The following is a 19,823-nucleotide window of genomic DNA, read 5'->3' as shown; positions in this document are numbered from 1 at the left end:
CGTAGATCTCAGTAAATTCTGCATAGGATTTTCTCTTTTTTTTTTTTTTAATTTGGCCGGGGCTGGGTTTGAACCCACCACCCCCGGCATATGGGACCGGCGCCCTACCCGCTGAGCCACAGGCGCCGCCCTGCATAGGATTTTCTCTTTCCTCATTGGTAATTTTCATCTTTCCCTTAAAAGAAGCATTTTGCCCTGCATAGGATTTTCTCTTTCCTCATTGGTAATTTTCATCTTTCCCTTAAAAGAAGCATTTTATGGCTTCTCTTTGGCATATCCAAATTGCTAGCACTACTAGCCTTGCACTCGGGGGCCGTTATGAAGTAAAGTAAGGGTGACTGGAACACCAGTCCTGACAGGACTCAACAACCGATCTAATCACCACGTGGCTGCTAAGTGACCACAGGCAGGCAGGGTGGAGATGACGGGCAAACAGATTACTCACCTGTGGCCCTGGGCGGAGCAACGTGGTGGTGTGACAGTCATCACACTACTCAGAACAGCAAGCCATTTAAAATTTAGGAATTGTTTATTTCTGGAATTTTCCATTCAGTATTTTCTTTTTTTTTTTTTTTTTGGCCGGGGCTGGGTTTGAACCCGCCACCTCCGGCATATGGGACCGGCGCCCTACCCGCTGAGCCACAGGCGCCGCCCTCCATTCAGTATTTTCAAACTGAACTTGACTGCAGGTAACTGAAACCTCCTGGGATTGCTGTGCAAATTAGATAGGATATTGTGTGTGGAGCACTCAATATATATTCAACAAATGTATCCTGCTCTTTCACCCCTCAGCCTCTTCTTATTCTATTTTAGGTGGAATTAATGGTTAATGTAAAGGCAAAGCAGTGAAAAGGCCTAACTTGTGTCTGGTGAGAAGTTCATGAGGCTCAAGTATAAAGGCATTTGGAAGCAGAGGAAAGCTGGAAAGTGAAAAATTAGTGAAAATATACAAGATTCTGTAAACCGATATCTGACCATTGGATTTAGTCCTATGAACAAATGGAATCAGCTCAAGTTTTGGGGAAGAGAAAAAAATCGAAGCCACGGATTCTTTAGATGACAGCAGAGGGAAGGGCGGCCCAGAATGGATTAGAATGGGAGCTCTTCATTAAATATACTCTAGCTCCTGGATGGGGAGGCACTTGATGTGGTCTATTTTCCAATAAGGGTTTGATTGCTAAGGATTATTTGTGGACAGATTTTCTGTATTTTAATTGCTTGCTCCAGCAAGTACCTTAATACGCGTACAATGAAACTGTGCAGGATTCCAGCAAAAGATCCTTATTGTGGGGAGCAGCTAGATCTCTAGTGTGAGCCCCCTGGGCAGAACTGGAGCCTGGCCCCTGATTGTGACTTTCCTGGTGACCGTGCCTCAGGCAGATTATGGAAGTTGCTGGGCACTTGCTTCCCTTCCAGAGAGCAGGAGATGTCAACTTTAGTCTAACTGACTTCAAAATATCACAAAATAAATAAACATTCAAAGCTCTTTGAAATTCAATGTTAAAGGATAGCCCCCCTTTAAACGAAATTTCCCTATATAAATAGGCTTTGATTTAGTCTTATTCTTTTCCTGAATCAAATTTTAGTGTTCCCCTTTCTGGTCTCGCCCTTGAACATTTATATAATTACAACTACCCTTTAGAATTTTTTTTTAATTAAGACAGAGTCTCACTTTGTCACCCTCGGTAGAGTGCTGTGGTATTCATAGCTCACAGCAACCTCAAACTCTTGGGCTCAAGAGGTTCTCTTGCCTCAGCCTCCCTAGTAGCTGGGACTACAGGCACCGCCACATGCCTAGCTATTATTTTTGTTTATTTAGCAGGCCGGAGACAGGTTCGAACCCACCAGCACTGGAGCATGTGGCTGGCACCCTAACCACTGTGTTATGGGGCACCCAGCCAGCCTTTAGAATTCTTATTCTGACAAAAAGGTCTCTGCACCACAGCATTCTTATTCTGACAAAAAGGTCTCTATACAGTGCAGCAAAAGCAAACTTATATCACATGTACTTAATGTATTGTGTGTATAGAACAGTTTAATATACAGTACCATGTTTAAGTCAACTGATTGCCTCCCAACCAGATCATCTTGTTGAGATTAATGTCATCCATCCCTGTTTGGGGATGATGAACCTGGTGCTCCCACAGGTTAAATGTTTTATTGATTGATTGAGGCAAGAGTCTCACTCTGTCAATCAAGCTAGAGTGCTATGGCATCCTTGTAGCTCACAGCAACCTCAAACTCCTGGGCTCCAGCGATCCTCCTGCTTCAGCCTCCCAAGTAGCCGGGACTAGATAGGCACCTGCCACAACACCCGGCTAGTTTTAGAGATGGAGTCTCACTCTTGCTCAGGCTGGTTTCTAAATCCTGAGGTCAGGCGATCCATTGCCTCAGCCTCCCAGAGTGCTGGGATTACAGGCAGGGCGCCACCATTCTGGCCCTGAAAGCTCCATTTTCAGTTGGGTGGTCAGGGAGGATGAAGTGAGCTTGCTGGGAAGGGCATTCACGGTTGGGGAGGTAGCAAGTGCTGAGGGGGAGAAGCAAGGTGACCAGTGTGGGTGGAGCAGTCTGAGCAAGGGGAAATCACATGGGGCCTTATAGGCCCTTGGCACTGGGAGCCACTGGGGTGTGAGCAGGACAATGACATCATCTGGTTCACATTTCTTTTTTTTTTTTTGTAGAGACAGAGTCTCACCTGATCGCCCTTGGTAGTGCCATCGCGTCACACAGCTCACGGCAACCTCCAAATCCTTGGGCTTAGGCGATTCTCTTGACTCAGCCTCCCAAGTAGCTGGGACTACAGGCACCAGCCACAACACCCAGCTATTTTTTTTTTGGTTGCAGTTTGGCCGGGGCTGGGTTTGAACCCGCCACCCTTGGCATATGGGGCCGGCGCCCTACCCGCTGAGCCACAGGCGCCGCCCTGGTTCACATTTCTTAGGCTGCTGTGTGGACAGCAGACTACAGAGAGTAACACTGGAGGCAGGGAGGCCTGTCGGGAACCTGCAGCTGTGCCCAGGCAAGAGATGGTGTCTTGGCCTCGGTGGCTGCTGATGAAGATGGTAAGAAGTGTCAGACTGGATTGGTATTTTGATGAATTCTTGCATGTTCATGGCGTGTGGCCAGAGATGAGGTTATTATGTCTTGCAGGTGGAGCTGACAGGACTGTAAGAGGTCCTGGAACGAGTATGTGGCAGTCAGGACTCAAGTCTCAGTTTGTCCTAGTCCAGCACCCTACTTACAACTATCCCAGGCTGCCATGATGCTAAGCAAACATTAAGCACAAGGCGGGATGGAGATGTGAGCACGCCCTCCTCACGGGTTCTCCGTGCCCTGACACATGGTGGTGAGGCCTCGTGGCACACAGTAAAAAATTCTGGATGGAGATAACAGAAGTCAGAGTTCAAATTCTTCTTTTGCCTGGTGTCCTTTGTCAGCAGGGGTCACGTGAATTCCTGGGTCCCTTTCAGATTTAATGCCGTTTTCCCACTATTCTGTAGCTGGAGAGACAGCAGACTGTGCTGCTGCAGGTGTCCAGGGCAGATAAAGACCAATAAGCATGTGGTTAACCTACTGGTCACTGCAAGAGTAGGTGAGAGATGGCAAGACTAGAGATTACATTTTTAGTTTCAACACTATTTGATTTAGTAAAAGTATCTGCTTTTAGCAATTAAAAGAAAAACCAAGAAAGTAAGTCTTATGTATTGTGTCATTTCGATTTATAAGATAAACTGAAATTCTGTGCCCCATCATCCAGTCTTCATTTGCTCAACTAGCACTTAAGCCCAATTGTGTAGTAGGCCTGTTTGATGGCGTTTATTGAGCAATCTAGATGATGACCTTGATAAAAAGCTAAAAGAAACAGAGGACTTTTTTAGACTTTACAGTAATCTTGCTAGGTATTACTCTCCTTTATTTCATGTTATAAAATAAAGCTTGAATCAGTTAAATGCCAAAGGTAGCTCACTTGGTCAAGGACTGAGCTGATTACTCAAGTCTGGGACTGGGGGGCTTCAGGACAGTGCACAGGCTGTGTTTACTACTCTGAAGGGACCTGGGGCAGGGTGATCAGTGACGTAGGAGCCAGCAAACTTTTCCTGTAAAGGGCTGGATAGTAAGGCTTTGGGGACCATCACAGTGTCTTGTCGCGGCTTCTCTACCATCCAATATAGTGGCCACCAGCCAGATGGTCCTACTGAGCCCTTGAAATGTGACTGGGAGCCAGGGAACCCACAGTTCAGTTTGGCCCCCCTCCTATTCCTTACCATTTCTCCAGGGATGCGTATACCGGTTCCCAGCTAGTCTCACTGTCTCCGGTTCCACTTTATTCTAATCTGTCCTTCACAAGGCTAGAGGGATTTTTCTAAAATCAAATAAGACCCTAGTGTCGCAGAGAGACGAGGCCCAGGGGAGATAAAGAACACGCAAACACCGTGTTTAAAAGAAGCAGGGTTTTATTAGCTGGAGTGACAGCAGACTTGTCTTAAAATGGCCATGTTCTCCGACTGTCTCAGGAAGATTGTCTCTTCCTTTTATCTCTAGTCAAAAATTCTGGCCCCTGGTTACCTTTCTCATTAGTCAGTTTGAATCAAGCCGGAAAAGTGGGCTTGGGCTTTTATAGAACTGCAGGCTTTTACAGAAGCAGAAACAAGCATTAGTTTCTAGGTCCTAGGAAGTTAAGTTTCTCCAAATTCCTAACAGCCGAGTCACCACGGGGAGGCCCTAGCAGGTGTGTCCTTGAGGCCTCCTTGATAAGACCTCTGTTCTCTTAGACCACACTTTTCCTGAGTATCCTCTCTCACTAGTACTTCTCAAAAGTAATAGTTCCTACAAAAGTGACAAAATTCAACCTGCTAGGATACCATATAAATCTTTTCATAAGGAAATGACAAAGAGGTAAAGTACTTTCTTCTGTTTGATCAGGTAAGTGGTGGGAAGTTTCTTGAGAGCAGTCCTTCACCATACCTTGTCTCCTGGAATGTTGTGGCTTGCTCAATCAAAGTAAAGAAAACTTGGATTTGGAGACGGAAACTTAAATTAGAACTTCATTCTGGTAAACACTAGCAGTCACTACACAGGCTTAGTTCCCTTGAGCCTCACTATACGTCTGTGCTAAATGGGAACGATGGCAGTTATATCACAGAGTTACTGTAAGACCAACAAATGAGCTTTGTGGCAATCCTCTACACTTAATGAGAGGCTATACATGTGTTAGCTGCTATGATAAATATTGAGTTTTGTAATGTTTCTAAAAAGCACTGCTAATCTGATTTTACCTAACAAATGTTCTCATGTTTATTTTTATTTTATATTCTCACGTTTTTATTTTATTTTGCTTTGAGACAGAGTCTCACTACATCACCTTCGGTAGGGTGCTGTGGTGTCACAGTTCACAGCAACCTCAAACTCTTGGGCTCAAGCGATTCTCTTGTCTCAGCCTCCCAAGTAGGTGGGACTAAAGGAGCCCGCAACAACACCTGACTGTTCTTTTTGTTGTTGTTGCAGTTGTCATTGTTGTTTAGCAGGCCTCAGTTGGGTTTGAACCCACCTGCCTCAGTGTATGTGGCTGGTACCCTAACCACTGAACTATGGATACTGAGCCATGTTCATGTTTAAAGCCAATCTGCATTAAGTTACATTAGGGATTTTATAGGCATTAGATGTTTAAGGGAAAGGAGGATGAAAAAGAATAATTCTGGCCTATTTATTTCAAATACTCGTTTTGAACTATGCATTTTCCAACTTTAGATCTAAGACTTTAGATGTGCTTTCTTCACTGTTTTTCTAAAAGTTTCAGCAGTATCAATGGGCAAATGCTTCTTGAGCATTGAATGACATCATATGAGCAAGTCAGAAAGAAAAAAAGTAGTAATACTTCATTTTTATTTTTGAGACAGAGTCAGTCTCATTCTATCACCCTGGGTACAGTGTTATGGTATCATAGCTCACAGCAACCTCAAACTCTTGGGCTTGAGCAATCCTCTTGCCTCAGCCTCCTACGTAGCTGGGACTATAAGCATGCACCACCACAACTGGCTAGTTTTCTATTTTTAGGAGAGATGGGGTCTCCCTCTTGCTCAGGCTGGTCTCAAACTCCTGAGCTCAAGTAATCCTCCCACCTCAGACTCCCAAAGTGCTGGGATTACAGCTGTGAGTTACTGTGCCTGGCCAGTAATATCTTATTTCTAAACATCAGCAGAGACTTTTTCAACGTAGTAGTAGTAGAAAAGACACCACTATCAGTGGGGAAGATAAAGTTAAAAAGAAGATGTTATCACATGGGAAAAGCAAGTGAAGGACAGGGTAAGCTTATATCGGAAGTGATCTTTTCTCTTCTTTAGGCACATAATGGGACACAGGATTTGTAAAGATAAGTATACTTTTTACTAGATCACCTTACATTTTAAGGTTGATTTATATCTGTAGTCCCAGCTACTCGGGAGGCTGAGGCAAGAGAATGGCCTAAGCCCAAGAGCTGGAGATTGCTATAAGCTGTGATGCCACAGCACTTTATGATGGCAACAAAGTGAAACTTTGTCTCTAAGAAAAAAAAATTAAAAAATATTGATTTATAGCAATATTTCAATTCTCAGGCCACCCTTGGTGGCTCACACCTGTAATGACAGCACTCTGGGAGGCTGAGGCAGGTGGATCACCCTAACTCAGGAATTCAAGAACAGCCTGAGCAAAAGGGAGACTGTCTCTACCAGAAATAGAGAAAACTGCTAGGTGGAGATAAGATGGCTGACTAAAGCCAGTTTTCCACAGAGGCTCCCGTCCAGAAGGAGAGTTAAAGGACAGAAATTTAGCAGGTAACCTGGTGGATTAGAGCTGTACCAAGAGAGAAGGTTGAAGAACGCACATCAACCTCGCTGAGGTGAGCTGCGACCCCAAGGATACAAACAAAAGGTACAAAATAGATCACCAAGCGGATGGGAGTCCCCTCCCCCATAAGAATGGCTAAGAGTGCCCCACAAACAAATGAGCAGAGTTCAAACGTCCTCCCATTACACTCCACAGGAGAGACCCTCTAAAAACTGGACCAACTTCCCATACTAGGGTGTCACGGCATTCTCCTGCCAGGTATAAAAATGTATAAAACTGTATATATTCTCTATCTGCAACTCTGAGCTCCCAGCACTCTCCTCCATTCTCACTCTGGGGTCTGGAGGCCTGTACCCAGGAGTCCAGATTCTTAGGTGATTTCTCGAGGGATGTGGACAGGGCCTAGACTGCAGCTGGTCAGGGCAGATTCCGCGGCCCGGGAGTGAGAAGAGGAAGGTCGGCTGAAAGGGAACCACACTGGAGCAGGGGCGCCCTGAGGTGCAGAGCAGCAGCCGTTTTTGGCAACAATAGGGCTCACTCCTGGTTATTCCGAAGCCACATCCCCTGTCTCCCTGGGTAACCAGAGGAGGCCAGGCATCTTCTCATGTGGCAACCATTGCAGAACAGATCTGGGATACAAACACGGGCCCCGTGAGTAAAGGGTTTGCCTGAGGTGGTACAGGCCTGGGTGGAGCGCAGGGACTAGAAAACACATGCGCAGAGCTGGGAAATTCCCAGGGCGGGGCTGACCCAGAGGACCACTTTACTGAGCCTAAGATGCACCTGGCCTTCAGGGGATCGTCAGCCTATAGACAAAGGAAGGCAGGAGGCTAGAACTGACAGCTCACCTAATACAAACCTGCAGGAGCAAAGACAGGGCCTGAGGCGCAGGCTCTGGGAACTCAAAACAGCTTCTCTTCTGTAGGGGAATTTAGCAGGGACAGAAACAAATTCCCAAAAAGTTGTTCTGTTCTGTTCTGTTAGTAACATCAATCAGGGGTGGGGTTAGAGCTGGGTGAACACCCCCCAGCCACGATCAAGTGCCCAAGGTTGTCAGGCCTCACCTCCCACTGCTGGATAGAGGCAGAGCCTGGCTGAAAAGATATAGATTTCCTTGTGATTAAGACAGGTGCAAACCCCTGGAGTATCTGTTCACTAGAGGCAACTGGGTCACAGCCCTGCGGGGCTATTAGTGACTAGGTGTGACAGAGGTGCAAGGTGGGGAAGGAGGCATCAACCTTCCCAGACTAATCCATTTGCTGGGTGGGTCCTCCCGACTTCACGGAGCACCGGAACAAGTCATATCTGAGTTGTCACCAGACCCCTGCAATCCAGTTGCCAAAGACCTTTCAAACTCTCCCACCTGAGACGGATGCTGACTGAGACAACTGATTTGGACCTTTTGAACTGAGCCAATCGCCCAAGGACTATTCAAGTGGTGCCCTGGGTATGTGGTTGTAGGAAGGTTTGATTTTCCTTTTCCAATTATTGCTTAGGGGGGGGAGGGGGGTGACTTAATTGTTGGTATTTCTCCACAGCTGAGACTTCAACCCAGAGTAATTGTTTCACTAGGGTTGGACAGAGACCAGCAGAAAACAGGACAGAACCACTTAGCCCCACCACACCAAACAGGTCTCCAGTTTCTTAGGCCATAGCACTGTACGGGTCCTTGACAAAGCTCCAAGGGAAAAAAATCAAACAGTGTAAAATAATCATGGGGTGGAATCAGCGGAAAAACTCTGGTACCATTTTTGGTGGAAGGAGGGTAATGGGTGTGGCCACATCTATGGTGCATCTTAGAATGAGTACAGGCGAAACTTACTAAATGCAGAATACAAATGCCTACATACAGTAACTAAGAAAATGCCATGAAGGCTACGTTAAACAGTTTGATGAGAATATTTCAGATTGTATATGAAACCCGCACATTGTACCCCTTGATTGCACTAATGTACACAGCTATGATTTAACAATAAAAATAAATAAATTTAAAAAAAAATTGTTAAATCAGTTCAATGTTGGAAAAATACTGTGAACTCTCACAGCACGTTCAATGACTTCAGGACAAGTTATATGATACTTTTTATAAAATTGCTGTTTGGGTAAATAACCACCATAACCATGAGTTTGTAAAAAAAATAAATAAATCTCAGAACCTCAAAAAAAAAAAAAAAAACTCTGGTAACATGAATAACCAGAATAGATCAATCCCCCCAAGGAAAGATATGGCAGATGTAAGTGAAGATCCCATTCATAAACAGCTGACTGAGATGTCAGAAATCGAATTCAGAATTTGGATTGCAAACAAGATTAATAGAATGGAGGAAAATTTGGAAGTAGAAATTCAAGGAGCAATAAAAAAGTCAGAATTAGAAATTCGAGGAGCAATTCAAAAGTTGTCTCAAGAATTTAACGAATTTAGGGTGGCGCCTGTGGCTCAGTGAGTAGGGTGCCGGCCCCATATACCGAGGGTGGAGGGTTCAAACCCAGCCCCGACTGAACTGCAACCAAAAAATAGCTGGGCGTTGTGGTGGACACCTGTAGTCCCATCTGCTCGGGAGGCTGAGGCAGGAGAATTGTGGAAGCCCAAGAGCTAGAGGTTGCTGTGAGTCCTGTGACATCATGGCACTCTACCGAAGGCAGTAAAGTGAGACTCTGTCTCTACAAAAAAAAAAAAAAAGAACTTAACGAATTTAAAGACAAAACCACCAAAGATTTTGAAGCACTGAAGCAAGAATTTGCAGCCCTCAAAAATCTTAAAAATACAGTAGAATCCCTCAGTAACAAAGTGGAGCAAGCAGAAGAAAGGATTTCTGACACTGAAGACAAAGCCTTTGAACGCTCCCAAACTCTCAAAGAGGAAGAGAAATGGAGAGCAAAAATGGATCATTCTCTCAGAGAGTTCTGGGATAATTTGAAGAAGGCTAATATCCACCTCATTGGAATCCCTGAAAGTGATGAAGTGGCCTCGCAAGGCTCAGAGGCCCTTCTCCATGAAATTATGAAAGAGAATTTTCCAGACATGCCAAGAGATTCTGAAATTCAGATAGCAGACAGTTTCAGAACCCCAGCACGACTCAATCCCAATAAGACATCCTCAGGCATATCATAATTAACTTCACTAAAGTTAATATGAAGGACAAAATTCTGAAAGCAGCCAGACGTAAGAAATCCATTACCTACAAAGGGAAGAATATTAGAATGACTGCAGATCTCTCTGCTGAAACTTTTCAAGCCAGAAGAGGGTGGTTATCAACTTTTAATCTCCTAAAGCAAAATAACTTTCAACCCCGGATCCTGTATCCAGCTAAACTGAGTTTCATTTATGATGGAGAAATTAAATATTTTAATGACATTCATATGTTGAAGAAATTTGCCATAACCAAACCAGCTCTTCAGGATATTCTCAGACCTATCCTCCATAATGACCAGCCCAATCCTCTACCACGAAAATAAACTCACTCAGAAACTTTTGATCAAACTCCAACTTCCACAGTGGCGAAAGGATTAAAAATGTACACTGGAATTTCGAAAAACTCGATACCCAAAATTTTACCAGACTTATCTATATCCTCCATTAATGTGAACAGCTTAAACTGTCCTCTAAAGAGGCACAGGTTAGCCAACTGAATACAAAAACTCAGGCCAGATATTTGCCACATACAAGACTCACATCTTACCTTAAAAGATAAATATAGACTCAGGGTGAAAGGATGGTTGTCCATATTTCAGGCAAATGGTAATCAGAAAAAAGCAGGTGTTGCAATTCTAGTTGTAGACACAATAGGCTTTAAACCAACAAAAGTAAGGAAGGATAAGAATGGTCACTTCATATTTGTTAAGGGTAATACTCAATATGATGAGATTTCAATTATTAATATCTATGCACCCAACCAGAATGCACCTCAATTTATAAAAGAAACTCTAACAGACATGAGCAACTTGATTTCCTCCAGCTCCATAATAGTGGGAGATTTCAACACTCCTTTGGCAGTGTTGGATAGATCCTCCAATGAGAAGCTGAGCAAAGAAATTTTAGATTTAAACCTAAACATCCAACATTTGGATTTAGCAGACATATACACAACATTTCATCCCAACAAAACTGAATACACATACCTCTCATCAGCCCATGGAACTTACTGCAAAATCAATCACATCTTAGGTCACAAGTCTATCCTCAGTAAATTTAAAGGAACAGAAATTATTCCTTGCATCTTCTCGGACCACCATGGAATAAAAGTTGAACTCAGTAACAACAGGAATCTGCATACTCATACAAAAACATGGAAGTTAAATAACCTTATGCTGAATGATAGCTGGGTCAGAGATGAGATTAAGAAGGAAATTGCCAAATTTTTGGAACAAAAAAACAATGAAGACATGAATTATCAGAACCTGTGTGGGATACCGCAAAGGCAGTCCTAAGAGGGAAATTTATAGCACTGCAAACCTTCCTCAAGAGAACGGAAAAAGAGGAAGTTAACAACTTAATGGGACATCTCAAGCAACTGGAAAAGGAAGAACATTCCAACCCCAAACCCAGTAGAAGAAAAGAAATAATCAAAATTAGAGCAGAATTAAATGAAATTGAAAACAAAAGAATTATACAACAGATCAATAAATCAAAAAGTTGGTTTTTTGGAAAGGTCAATAAAATAGATAAATCTTTGGCTAACCTAAGCAAGAAAAAAGAGTAAAATCTCTAATTTCATCAATCAGAAATGACAAAGATGAAATAACAACAGACTCCTCAGAAATTCAAAAAATCCTTAATGAATATTACAAGAAACTTTATTCTCAGGAACATGAAAATCTGAAGGAAATTGACCAATACTTGGAAGCACGTTACCTTCCAAGACTTAGCCAGAATCAACTGGAAATGTTGAAGACTCCAATATCAAGTTCTGAAATAGCATCAACCATACAAAATCTCCCTAAAAAGAAAAGCCCAGGACTAGATGGCTTTAAATCAGAATTCTACCAAACCTTTAAAGAGGAACTAGTACCTATATTACTCAAACTGTTCCAAAATGTAGAAAAAGAAGGAAGACTACCCAACACGTTCTATGAAGCAAACATCACCCTGATCCCCAAACCAGGAAAAGACCCAATAAGAAAAGAAAATTATAGACCAATATCACTAATGAATATAGATGCAAAAAATATTCAACAAGATCATAACAAACAGAATCCAGCAACACATCAAACAAATTATACATCATGACCAAGTCTTTTTTATCCCAGGGTCTCAAGGCTGGTTCAATATACGTAAAACTGTAAGTATAATTCAGCACATAAATAAATTAAAAAACAAAGACCATATGATTCTCTCAATTGATGCAGAAAAAGCTTTTGATAATATCCAGCATCCCTTCATGATCAGAACACTTAAGAAAATTGGTATAGAAGGAACATTTCTTAAACTGATAGAGGCCATCTACAGCAAACTCACAGCCAATATTGTATTGAATGGAGTTAAATTGAAATCATTTGCACTCAGATCAGGAACCAGACAAGGCTGCCCATTGTCTCCACTGCTCTTTAACATTGTAATGGAAGTTTTAGACATCGCAATTAGGGAAGAAAAGGCGATCAGGGGTATCCATATAGGGTTAGAAGAGATCAAACTTTCGCTCTTTGCATATGATATGATTGTATATCTGGAAAACACCAGGGATTCTACTACAAAACTCTTAGAAGTGATCAAGGAATACAGCAGCGTCTCAGGTTACAAAATCAACACTCATAAATCAGTAGCCTTTACATATACCAACAGTAGTCAAGTTGAAAAAACAGTTAAGGATTCTATTCCATTCACAGTAGTGCCAAAAAAGATGAAATATTTGGGAATTTACCTAACAAAGGACGTGAAAGATCTCTATAAAGAGAACTATGAAACTCTAAGAAAAGAAATAGCTGAAAATGTTAACAATTGGAAAAACATACCATGCTCATGGCCGGGAAGAATTAACATTATCAAAATGTCCATACTACCCAAAGCAATATGCAATTTTAATGCAATCCCTATAAAAGCTCCACTGTCATACTTTAAAGATCTTGAAAAAATAATAGTTCGTTTTATATGGAATCAGATAAAACCTCGAATAGCCAAGTCATTACTCAGAAATAAAAATAAAGCAGGAGGAATCACGCTACCAGACCTGAGACTGTACTATAAATTGATAGTGATCAAAACAGCATAGTACTGGCACAAAAACAGAGAAGTAGATGTCTGGAACAGAATAGAGAACCAAGAGATGAATCCACCTACTACTTACCGTTATTTGATCTTTGACAAGCCAATTAAAAACATTCAGCGGGGAAAAGATTCCCTATTTAACAAATGGTGCTGGGTGAACTGGCTGGCGACCTGTAGAAGACTGAAACTGGACCCACACCTTTCACCATTAACTAAGATAGACTCTCACTGGATTAAGGATTTAAACTTAAGACATGAAACTATAAAAATACTAGAAGACAGTGCAGGGGAAACCCTTGAAGAGATCGGTCTGGTCGAGTATTTTATGAGGAGGACTCCCTGGGCAATTGAAGCAGCTTCTAAAACACATTACTGGGACCTGATGGAACTAAAAAGCTTCTGCACAGCCAAGAACAGAGTAAGTAAAGCAAGCAAACATCCCTCAGAATGGGAGAAGATATTTGCAGGTTATGTCTCCAACAAAGGTTTAATAACCACAATCCACAGAGAACTCAAACGTATAAGTAAGAAAAGAACAAATGATCCCATCACAGGCTGGGCAAGGGATTAAGAGAAACTTCTCTGAAGAAAACAGGCTCACAGACATGAAAAAAATTGCTCATCATCTTTAATCATCAGAGAAATGCAAATCAAAACTACCTTGAGATACCATCTAACTCCAGTAAGATTAGCCCATATCACAAAATTCCAACACCAGAGATATTGGCGTGGATTTGGAGAAAAGGGAACACTTCTACACTGCTGGTGAGAATGCAAATTAATACATTCCTTTTGGAAAGATGTTTGGAGAACACTTAGAGATCTAAAAATTAATCTGCCATTCAATCCTATAATTCTTCTACTAGGTATATACCCAGAAGACAAAAAATTACATTATAACAAAGATATTTGTACCAGAATGTTTATTGCAGCCCAATTCATAATTGCTAAGTCATGGAAAAAGCCCAAGTGCCCATCGATCCACGAATGGATTAATAAATTGTGGTATATGTACACCATGGAATATTATGCAGCCTTCAAGAAAGATGGAGACTTTACCTCTTTCATGTTTACATGGATGGAGCTGGAACATACTCTTCTTAGTAAAGTATCTCAAGAATGGAAGAAAAAGTATCCAATGTACTCAGTCCTACTATGAAACTAATTTATGGCTTTCACATGAAAGCTATAACCCAGTTATAACCTAAGAATAGAGGGAAGGGAGAGAGGGAGGGAGGAGGAAGGGCAGAGGAAGGGTGATTAGTGGGATTACACCTGTGGTGCATCTTACAAGGGTACATGTGAAACTAAGTAAATGTAGAACGTAAATGTCTTAACACAATAACTAAGAAAATGCCAGGAAGGCTATGTTAACTAGCGTGATGAAAATGTGTCAAACGGTCTATAAAACCAGTGTATGGTGCCCTGTATGATCGCATTAATGCATACAGCTATGATTTAATAATAAAAAAATAAATAAAATTAAATAATAATAAAAAAGAAATAGAGAAAACTAACTGGGCGTTGTGGCGGGCACCTATAGTCCCAGCACTGCAGGAGGCTGAGGCAAAGGGATTGCTTCAGCCTAGGGAGTTTGAGGTTGCTGTGAGCTGTGATGCTAGAGCACTCTACGGGGTGTCAGAGTGAGACTCTGACTCAAAACAAAGAAAAAAACAAAATTTCTGTCTCAATTCTTGAAATTAGTGTGACCCCCCCCCAATCTTATGAAATGTAAAAAGAGACCCATCCCATTTATGGTCCATAACCTTTTGTCTGCAACTTAAAAGTTTCCAAAGCACTTCATAGATCTGCTTCAGAACACTCATTATATTGCATGCAAATGTCTGTAAAACCCACTCCGCTCCCCAGCTGACTAATTCTTGGAAAGAAATAAGTAAATGTTTCTTATTTATATTTATAGTCTCACCATATTTCCGTGTCGTTGGCCGCCCCAGCGCAGGGGCGCGCACTCAGGTGCACCTGCCAGGCGTCCCGCCGCCGGCGAACTCAGTCGCCGCAAATGACATGCCCGGAGCAGGGCGACGCCTCCGCACCCGCGCTGGCGCCTGCGCTAACTCTGAGCCGACCCGGTCGCCCCAGCCGGTGGCTCTGCCGTTTACGCGCGCTTCGGTATATTAGGACGCTAATCAAAAAAATTTTTTCAGGCCAACCGTGAGCAGGGATCCAAATTTTAACGCAACAGTCTAAGCAGAACTTTTTTTTTTTTTTGTAGAGACAGTCTCGCTTTATGGCCCTCGGTAGAGTGCCCTGGCATCACACAGCTCACAGCAACCTACAACTCCTGGGCTTGAGCGATTCTCTTGCCTCAGCCTCCCGAGTAGCTGGGACCACAGGCGCCCGCCACAACGCCCGGCTAATTTTTGGTTGCAGTTCGGCCGGGGCCGGGTTTGAACCCGCCACCCTCAGTTAAATGGGGCCGGCGCCTCACCGACTGAGCCACAGGCGCCGCCCGTAACCAGAACTTTTATGTCTCTCTTATAGACCCTCCACGAGAGGAAGACGGGCTATGCGAGAGAAAACCAGGAGCTTGGAGAGCAGCAGCTGCGGCCGCCGGGTCGCTGCCCCGGAGAGAGGCCCAGCAGGGGCGGCTGGGAGCCCACGTGACCCGGCGCCCGCGGCCCCGCCCCCCTGCCCGCCGCCCGGGGCGCATGCGCAGCGCCTGTCAGCGATGGAGGAGAGAAGATGGCGGAAGCGGAGTGAGTGACTTGCTGGGACTGATGTCGTAACCGGGGGTGGGCGAGAGGGGCCGCGACATGTTCCCCTGGGGCAGAGCTCAGAGCTTTTTCACAATCAGTGCGGGCAAAGGGAGACTCGAGAGTCACCTTGTCGCGGAGGAGCCCGCTGGGCCCGTGTCAGGGGGCGGGGACGAGCCGCCAGGGCTCGGCTGCCTCCGTCGGGGCTCCCGGGCGCCGTCGGCCCGGCGCGGCGGGACCTCCCGGAAGCGTTCCTCGGCGGGCTCGCGGGCGGGCCGTGCAGCCTCCCTGCGGCTGGGCAGGGCCGGGCAGGGCCGGGCAGGGCCGGGCGGGCGCTGGGGCCTCCTCGCCCTCCCCCGGCGCCGCCCCTCCTCCTCCCCTCCCTCCTCCCTCCTCCCTCCCTCTCCGGCCCCCCTGCGCCCCCCGGAGGTTGGGCTGGGCGGGCCAAGGGGCTGCCGGAAGCGCCGCCTTCGGAGTCGGGCCTTGCCGCCTGCAGCGGGGCCGGGTCTGAAGTCTGGGGCCTTGGGTTTCGGCCACTCGGTGCTGCTGGCGGCCCCACTGCACAGCCGCGGCCGCGTGCGCAGGTTCCGAGGTGCATAGAGCGCGGAGTTACCGAAACTGCTCTTTTGTGCCAGGCCTCAGATGCAGTGCGATGGCTTGGCCGTTCCCGGTCACTGATGTCGAGGCTCATGCCTGGAATTTGGTTTCTCCGTGACCCTTTTTGGTTAATAGTTAGGGTTCGGAGGTTGTTTGAGCAGGGTAACACTGTAAAAACACTGAGGTTGAAGCCGGCGTGCTGCGTGTCGCGGGTACGTGGCATGGAAGTGCCGTGACAGCCAGTGGCTCGGTGAAAACTTTACCTTGTCTGCCACTGGGTCTGTTGGTGCTGGACAGGTACCGTGGGGTGCTGCGGTGTGATGACTGCAGGGCCGCTTGAAAAAAACACCAGAGCTGCATGAAAATGGACTAATTCAAAGAAATGAGTCAGCCCCCTGCATTTTCCTTTCAGTTTTCCTCTTATTAAATGGACAGTTTTTTTTCACATTAGTTCCTCAGAACATACGAATAACTGTTTACATACATGATCTAGAACAAAGAAAATTTGTCCATAAAAGAAACCCTGTGGTAATAGTGTATGTGTACCCAGTTGGTGCCAAATTCCTTTGTGTCTTTTTGTAAAATAGGAAGTGTTCTTATTACATTCTTAATGCTCTAGGGAGAAATGGGTGGGATTTTGTTTCTCAGAAGAAAAGAATGATAAGAAAAGGCAGATAAGACTAATATCTGAAGTGTGCTTTTCACCATTGTGGGACATATCTGACCCTACAGAAACTACTGTTCTCATTTCTAACAATATTGAGACCCTTAGAGTTAACTAAAAATGTTTCAATTTATTAAAACACAGATCATGTATTTAGTTGAATTTTGTACTATATCTCAAGTGAAGTGAGATTGTAATATGGGTGGGAAAAAATCACACAGTCTGGTACAAAAATGTATTTTATTGGCCGCACATGTTTCAATTTATTAAAACACAGATCGTGTATTTAGTTGAATTTTGTACTATATCGCAAGTGAAGTTAGGTTGTAATATCGGTGGGAAAAGATCACAAAGTCTGGTACAAAAATGTATTTTATTGGCTGCACATGAGGAAAGTGACATAATTATGCTGTTTTTAAAATTTGGAGCAATTCTTTGTGAAAAAGATTTTGTAAGGATGTAGGAGGTTGCCTCTCTGTTTCCGATATCAGAGTAACTTGCTCATAAATACAACTCAGTTTTCAGAAGCAGTAAGGACAATGTAACTAATTAGGGGGAAAGGCAGTGCAAGTTAAAAACATTTTTTTGGCTGGGAGTGATGGCTCACGCCTGAATCCTAGCACTCTGGGAGGCCAAGGCAGGTGGATTGCCTGAGCTCAGGAGTTTGAGACCAGCTTGAGCAAGAGGGAGACCCTGTCTCTTAAAAAATAGCCCAGCATTGTGGTGGGTGCCTATAGTCCCAGCTACTTGGGAGGCTGAGGCAAGAGGATCGCTTGAGCCCAAGAATTTGAGATTGGGTGGTGCCTCTGGCTCAAAGGACTGGGGCGCCGGCCCCATTTACCGGAGGTGGCGGATTCAAACCCAGCTCCAGCCAAAAACTACAAAAAAAAAAAAAGTTTGATGGGCGGCGCCTGTGGCTCAGTGAGAAGAGTGCCGGCCCCATATACCGAGGGTGGCGGCTTCAAGCCCAGCCCCGGCCAAACTGCAACCAAAAAATAGCCAGCACTGTGGTGGGCGCCTGTAGTCCCAGCTGCTCGGGAGGCTGAGGCAAGAGAATCGCCTAAGCCCAAGAGTTGGAGGTTGCTGTGAGTCCTGTGACGTCATGGCACTCTACCGAGGGCGGTAAAGTGAGACTCTGTCTCTACAAAAAAAAAAAAAAGTTTGAGATTGTTGTGAGCTATGACACTATAGCACTCTAAGTTGGACAAGAAAGTGATAACTCTGTCTCAAAACAAAACAAAAACAAGGCTGGGCGTGGTGGTTCATGCCTGTAATCCTAGCACTTTGGGAGGCCAAGGTGGGTGGATTGCTTGAGCTCACGAGTTTGAGATCAGCCTGAGCAAAGGTGAGACCCTGTCTCTGTTAAAATAGAAAAACTGAGACAAGAAGATCTCTTGAGCTGGAGGTTGTTGTGAGCTATAACTCCAGGGCACTGTACTCAGGGTGACAGCTTGAGACTGTCTCAAAAAAAAGCACTATTTTTTAATTTTATCTTTTTTTTTTTGAGACAGAGCCTCAAGCTGTTGCCCTGGGTAGAGTGCTGTGGATCATATAGCTCACAGCAACCTCAAACTCCTGGGCTCAAGCGAGTCTCCTGTCTCTGCCTCCCAAGTAGCTGGGACTATAGGCGCCGGCCACAACACCGGCTGTTTTTTGGTTGCAGCCATCATTGTTGTTTGGCGGGCCCGGGCTGGATTCGAACCCAGCTCAGGTGTATGTGGCTGGCGCTTAGCCACTTGAGCCACAGGCCCCCAGCCTAATTTTATCTTTTAAGATAATTTTTTAAAGTATATCAGGTAAACAAAACCAAGCTGGTTAACTTAAGTCCTTAGATATTCTATTTTAATATATAGATCAGAATGACTTTAATTTGTAATTAGTATGGTCAAAGAATGTAAAGAAGTGTTTTAAAGTACTTGGATATTGCTTAAATTTTTAGATAGTTTATTATTAGACTTGCTGATTATTTGTTTGAATTGAATATTCCTTAAAGCTCATAAGGTAGTACTTTTACCAATGTAAACCTTTTGTGTTATCTACCAGATTTAAGGACCACAGTGCAGCTATGGATAATGAAGCAAACCTTGGAGCATCTTCTGTGTCGACAACCACCAGCAGCAGCACAACCACTACGGTCACCACTTCCTCCTCTCGCCTGCAGCAGCCACAGCTCTCTGTGTACAGTGGCTCAGACCGGCATGCTGTGCAGGTATTTCAGCTGTGATGACAAATAGGCTGAGGCTGAGGATCTCATTACTTTTTGCTTAAGCTGTATTGTTTCATATCCTGAAATGTATAGTTAGCATTAGTTTTTTTTGTTTTGTTTTATTTGTTTATTTATTTATTTATTTTTGAGACAGAGTCTCACTGTGTCACCCTCAGTAGAGTGCTGTGTGTTGTGTCACAGCTCATAGCAAACTCAAAATCTTGGGCTTAAGTGATTGTCTTGCCTTAGCCTCCCAAGTAGCTGTGACTACAGGCAATAGCCACAATGCCTGGCTGTTTTTTTGTTGTAGTTGTCATTGTTGTGTTTTTTTAGCAGACCTGGGCCAGGCTTGAACCCGCCAGCCCTGTTGTATGTGGCTGGTGTCCTAACCACTGAGCTATGGGTGCCAAGCCAGTTATTTTTTTTTTTTTTCTTAATTGAGTCAAAGTCTCAGTCTCACCCTGGGTAGAGTCCCTTGGCGTCATAGCTCACAGCAACCTCAAACTCTTGGGCCTGAGTGTCCTCTCACCTCAGCTTCCCCAGTAGGTGGGACTTCAGGTGCCACCTCTACACCCAGCTAGTTTTTCTATTTTTAGTAGAGATGGAGTCACTCTT

At 44.3% G+C, this 19,823-nt stretch overlaps 1 protein-coding gene across 4 annotated transcripts in view; it reads left to right on the top strand.

Annotated features, from left to right (window-relative positions):
* The first annotated feature begins 15,701 nt into the window (after positions 1–15,701).
* The window catches only part of PHC3 (polyhomeotic homolog 3), a 90,192-nt gene continuing 86,070 nt past the window's right edge, over positions 15,702–19,823 (top strand). For all 4 annotated transcript variants that reach the window (XM_053600172.1, XM_053600171.1, XM_053600170.1 and 1 more), the window contains exons 1-2: positions 15,702–15,744; positions 19,046–19,211. In XM_053600172.1, the coding sequence (XP_053456147.1) occupies positions 15,731–15,744; positions 19,046–19,211 (180 nt within the window). In that variant the 5' untranslated portion in view covers positions 15,702–15,730. The remainder of the gene's footprint in view (positions 15,745–19,045; positions 19,212–19,823) is intronic.

Source organism: Nycticebus coucang, chromosome 8 (genome assembly GCF_027406575.1).
Source record: "Nycticebus coucang isolate mNycCou1 chromosome 8, mNycCou1.pri, whole genome shotgun sequence".
NCBI lineage: Eukaryota > Metazoa > Chordata > Mammalia > Primates > Lorisidae > Nycticebus > Nycticebus coucang.
This window is presented reverse-complemented; position numbering and strand designations above follow the sequence as displayed.